Source organism: Juglans microcarpa x Juglans regia, chromosome 6D, assembly GCF_004785595.1.
Source record: "Juglans microcarpa x Juglans regia isolate MS1-56 chromosome 6D, Jm3101_v1.0, whole genome shotgun sequence".
NCBI lineage: Eukaryota > Viridiplantae > Streptophyta > Magnoliopsida > Fagales > Juglandaceae > Juglans > Juglans microcarpa x Juglans regia.
In genome coordinates, this window is record NC_054604.1 from 19,192,544 (window position 1) to 19,198,543 (window position 6,000).

The 6,000-nt window shown below is 37.8% G+C and overlaps 1 protein-coding gene across 1 annotated transcript in view; it reads right to left on the reverse strand.

Moving 5' to 3' along the window:
- Nucleotides 1–5,646, reverse strand: part of LOC121234461 (asparagine--tRNA ligase, chloroplastic/mitochondrial) — a 28,954-nt gene extending 23,308 nt beyond the window's left edge. The window contains exons 1-3 of the mRNA XM_041130401.1: nucleotides 5,125–5,646; nucleotides 1,189–1,257; nucleotides 705–815 (exon numbers count right to left, since the gene is read on the reverse strand). Of these exons, the coding sequence (XP_040986335.1) occupies nucleotides 705–815; nucleotides 1,189–1,257; nucleotides 5,125–5,568 (624 nt within the window). The 5' untranslated portion in view covers nucleotides 5,569–5,646. The remainder of the gene's footprint in view (nucleotides 1–704; nucleotides 816–1,188; nucleotides 1,258–5,124) is intronic.
- Nucleotides 5,647–6,000: the final 354 nt, after the last annotated feature.

Sequence of the window (6,000 nt, forward strand, 5' to 3'; positions counted from 1 at the left end):
AATCAGCACAATGACTTGGGTAAGATGCTTCAATATGGGAAGAAAGTTGATTACAGCTTAATTTTTAGCTTAGATTTAGGTCAAATTAAAAAGATTCTTCTATTTGATGCAGCAACCTAGAACTTAAGAAATTACCTTATATGACTACCCAGCATCAAACAGGAACATATACTGTTACCCTCTACCATCCAAGTATCAGATACTTAGAACAATGAGAACATGGGGCTCAGCCTAATAATTTTGAGGCTTAGCCTTGGAGATCTAATCCACTACATTTGAATACTTCCAATTGTGAACCATCAATAAAGCACATGCCCTACTTTTGAAAATTGTAATCTCTCTTCCTTTTTTCTTGGAGTGGGGGCGGGGGGAAAGGGAGGGGTACACAAACAGCTAAACTCTAACCTTACAGTAAGTCGCAAATTTCATCATAAGTTCTACCTGCTGTATCAGACAAGGCTCAAAGACGTGTGCCAAAATTCATACCATCCTCTTTCTTTCTGTTTCTTTTCAAGTACACTCACATGCACATATATGTACATATTAATATGCCAGAATATTAGAAATTAAAATGCAAACTACTGAAGATTTATCTAGTAGTGTATAAAATAAACAAATTTGTTTCGCAGAAGTCTATGTGGTAGCATAATATCATAAAGGTGCTGCAATAACCCTGTTAAATAAGAATAAATAAAAATACTAACCACTATAATTTTCTTGACCTTCAATTCCACCTTTTGTTTTGAACCTTGACTGGCCACCACAATCCCTTGCACCCATATTGATGCACCAGTTGCAATAGAACCAGCTTCTACCTATCAATTAGCTCCGGAGCTTGAAAAAGGACAGAATGAAAGCTAGATATGTCCAGGAATGAAGCAAATATACCGCAAGAACACATCATGTGAACAATGCAAACAATGGAAGGTTCTTCATTTTAAAAAACGTTTTTAGCCTTGTAGCGAATCAGTTTCAAATACATTGAGGCTTTGAAAACTTGGGAATCTTTATGGACAGATACCTCATAAGCCAATCAAAGGTGTACATTGTACATCTTTTTATTCCTATACAACACACTCATCATCTCATACGTGTTGAGGTTTTCACTTTTTTTTTTTTAATCTGTGGGTGATCAATAACCTTTTGACTTTAAAAGAAGGAACCATTTTAGCTCATAGTGATAGCTACCTGATCGTATCCTTCGGCATCCGAATCCATCACGCATTGCATATTTGAAAGGCAGGAACCATCATTGACCTAAGGATATAACAAGTACACCTTAATAGAGTAAGAAGTTGACAGCGAGTAACAAAATCCTATTTCATTCAATAGATTTTTTTATGAGTAATGCAAGTGTATAATCTGTAGCGGACTTGGCTCCATCTCTCTCTTTTTTTTATAAGTAAGAAAAATTATTAATCCACATAATTAGGCATAGCCCAAGTACACAGGAAATATACAAGAGAAAAACGCATAATTACAAACTAAAGCTGGAAAAACAGCACAAAAGTCGTCAAGACTAGCCCATCCAATACAATAAACAAAGCCCAAAGCAACAACGTATGAAAGAAAAAATCTCTAATCCCTCCCAACGAATGTTCTTTATTGTCGAAACAGTGTCCATTCCTCTCATTCCAAATACACCACATAAGGCATAGAGGTACCATCTTCCAAACAGCCACAATTTGTTGAGTGCCTCAAATAACTCTCCAACAAGCCAAAAGATTCACCACCCTCTTGGGCATCACCCAAGCAATGCCAAACCTAACAAAATCCTCACCCCACAAAGCTTTCGACACATCACAACGGAGAAGAAAGTGATCCGCCAATTCACCACACCTTTTGCACATAAAGCACCAATCCATTACAACTATGCCTCGCTTTCTCAGCGTATCAAGTAAGAATTTTCCCATGAGAAGCCAACAAACCAAAGAAAGCCACCTTTAGAGGCGTTGTGCTTCTCCAAATATTTTTCCAAGGAAAAAAAATCAGTAGGAGAATGTATCGCTATGACCTTGTACAAAGATGTAACAAAGAATTTCTTATTTCCAGGATGAATCCAAAGCAATCTATTATCCCCTCCTGACTTTATGGTTAGAGCATAGAGCAAGCTGAAAAAATCAGCAATCTCCCACCTCCCAATCCCGGACGTCTCTAATAAATCTCACTGACCACTTAATAAAACCAGCAGAATTATCCATATAATCAGCCACGGAAGCACCTTTATCAAAGGCAATCCTAAAAAGAGAAGGAAAAACATTCTTCAAGACCTCATCTCCACACCATAAGTCATGTCAAAAACTGATCTAGTTACCCCACCCACCTCAAATCTGAAATTTCTGGAGAAACCCCCCATCCCTTTCGAATATGTTTCCATACTCCCACACCATACGCCCCTCTTACTTTGTTTGAGCACCAATCTCCCCAAATACGCCCATATTTGGCATCAATATCAGTCCTCCAATGGGCATCCCCTTCTTGATGGTACCGCCACAACCATTTCCCTAAAAGTGTCTTATAAAAACTTTCAACTTTCTAACCCCAAACCTCCCAAAGATAAAAGAGTGCAAATCTTGTCCCACTTAAGCGAGTGGAATTTTTTCTCATCCTCCAAACCTCCCCACAAAAAAGCACGAAAGATCCTTTCATTCTATTAGCCATTCCTGTAGGCAAAGGCAATAAAGATAGGAAATAAGTTGGGATATTAGATAAGATACTCTTGATTAAAGTGATTATTCCCCCTTTGGACAATTAAATCTTTTTCCAACTAGCCAATCTATATTCGACCTTCTCAATAACCTCGTGACTCGTCCCATATTGCCTTGGATTTATGAGGTGCTCCCGAGGGAAGACCAAGAAACTCCATAGGCAAAGTAATACCTTGCAACCCAAAATATCAGCCAAATCCCCTAACTTATTGACCAAAGCAATGGGGACCATTTCAGACTTTGACAAGCTCACCTTCAAACTGGAAACAACTTCAAAACATAACAAAAGTGCCAATAACGAATGAATCTGGTCAGAATTTGGCTCACAAAGGATCAAAGTGTCATCATCGAAGAGTAAATGAGAGACATTAATGCTGCCACGCAATGAGCTACCCACTAAGAAGCTCAAGATGAAGCCCCTATCCACTACTGCTTTTGACATTCTGCTCAAAACATCCATTACTAAATCAAAAGGAAAGGGAACAAAGGGTCCCTTGTCTCAATCCCTGGGAGCTATTAGAAAAACCAGTTGGAGTGCCATTAACCAAAACCAAAAATGTAACAGTAGAGAGCTTCATTACCTACCAAGGATACCAACAAATCCTAGTTAACATGATCAAAAGCCTTCTCCATATCAAGTTGACAAAGGATGCCTGGCACTCCAATTCTGATTGTACTCTCCAAACATTCATTAGCAATGAGAACGAAATCAAGTATTTGCCTTCCCTTGACAAAGGCATTTTGTGACTTCGTAATGATCTTCTTCATAATCTCACTCAAGCGATTGGCAAGAACCTTTGAGATGATCTTGTACACTCCACTAACATAACTGATGGGACGAAAATCCTTCACCTCTATAGACCCAACCTTTTTTGGGATGAGCGCAATGAAGGTAGCATTAAGACTTTTCTCAAATTTTCTATATGAGTGAAATTCAAGAAAACCTTCATAACGTCCTCCCTAACAATGTCCCAACAAGCCTAAAAGAATTCCATGGAAAATTCATATGGTCTCGGGGCTTTATCTTTGTCCATCTCTCTTATCATGTTGAGCACTTCCTCTTCAAACGTTCTCTCCAACCAAACTGCACTAGACTAATCAATTGAATCAAACACCAGTCCATCAAACCTTAGGTCGCCAAGAATATTGCTCCCTAAGAAGCTTTTCATAAAAGTGAACAATGTGATCCTTAATATCTAAATGATCCATAAGGACACTACTTTCCGAGTGAGGCACCTCAATGGCATTATTTCTTCGATGAGTATTGGCAACTCTATGAAAGAATTTGGTACTTGTCCCCTTTCTTCAACCATAGAGTCCGAGACTTTTGTCGCCAAGAAATCTCCTCCATAAGTGTGATTTTTTCCAGCTCAGTTGCAACACCGAGTTTCCTTTCCTTCTCATCAACTGAGAGAACCCCTAAAACCTATTTTTCATCAAAATAATGGAGCTCCTCGAAAAGAGACTCTCTCTGATCAACAATGTTCCCAACAACTTCCTCATTCCATTTCTTCAAGTCATTTTCAAAACTTTGAGTTTTCCAGCTAAAACAAAGCTAGGTGTACCCGACAACTGATAAGAGGACCACCACGGTCTCACATTTTCCACAAACCCATCAGCTTTTAACCACATATTCTCAAATTTAAAATATCACCGCCCCTCATGAATACCCCACTGCTTTAATAGCGTATATATAGCATCAAAAGATTTTATCGATTAGAACACCATCAAATAGACATAGAGTCCAATTTTGTTTCAATTTCGTATGATTATATATCAACTAACCAGAAATTGTAAAATCAAATCTACACTTAATCATAATATTACCCTGGGAAAGGAGAATAGAAAAAAAGGTTATGCTACTTGCAAGCCTGGTGTGACACACCGTTTGTTGTGGGACCTCTTTTAGTTATAAAAAAAGTCAAAACTATATTTATTAATTGATGTATATTTTTCGCATTACTTGTGTGTCTTGGTGTCTCAAAATAAAGTTGCGTTTAGATGTTGAAGTGAGTTGAGTTGAGTGGAGATAATAAAATATTATTAAAATATTATTTTTTAATATTATTATTATTTTAAGATTTAAAAAAATTAAATTATTTATTATATTTTATGTTAAAATTTAAAAAAATTATAATAATGAGTTGACAGGAGTTGAGATGAGTTTATCATGGAAACGAAGCCTAAGAGATTGCAAATATAGTTTTTCAAAAACAGTCGCCTTTTTATTGTCATATCAGTATGCAGAATAAACTTCGAGAACTGAACTCAACGTATCTAGGTCCAGTTGACTGAATTTTACAACTTCATTTAAATGTTTGGTTCCATTTCTCTCCCTAGATTTTCTCGGAAACCAAATAGAGCCACTACAACTAAACCACAAATACAATTATACAATGACACAAATGACTGTTACCTCAATAAAAGTAACGCTGCTTTGAACTCGAAGAGTCCGAACCCAACCCATTACGACCAGGGTCTGCCCCACCCGACCCAACCCTTCATCGGGCCCGGCCTTTACATCCACAATTCTCAGTTTCTTCCTGAACTCCCCAATTTTCTCTGCCCTATCGCCCCTCCACTTTTCGGCAGATTCCGGTTTCGTCCTCTCCACTGCCTCGCCGGACTGGAGAGTTCCGGCGACGATAGTACAGAAGCATCTACGGCGAGGAACTGCAAGTCCGGTGCCAGAGAGAGGGACTGGCCCGTGATGAAATGGCGGGAAAACGAGGGGTTTGGTTTTGGAGAAATTGCGAACGATGTCGGGAATACGATTATGTTTGGTATAGAGGGAGAGATAACGAATGGCAGCGTAGGGATTAAGGCGGAGAGGAGTGGCCGGTGCTAAAGCAGCAGCCATTTGCGTTTAGTTTTTCTTGGCTTCCTAATCTCGCGTTGCCTTGCTACTGGCCACTGGCACTGGGATGTCACAACGTTATGGACACCCCTATTTATATACGTTCAGTGTTCTTTTCTTTTTTTTTTTCTTTTTTTTCTTTCTTTTTTCCTTATTTCCTTTCCTTACGTTTTTTTTTCAACTTAATTATTAATAATATCTGTTATTTGTAGGTTTGTACATTATATTGCATACCATCAACATGACATAATTTAATGTATAAGATTTAAATTTTAAAATTTAATTTTAAAATTAAATTATATCACGTGAATAATATGTGATATAAAAATTTTCTAATAATTTTTTTTAATCTCCAAACATAAATCTTTTCCATGGTGTAGTTGTCAAGATTGGGGTTAAAATTCAGGTTTTGCATTCCCTCTCAACATCCAACAA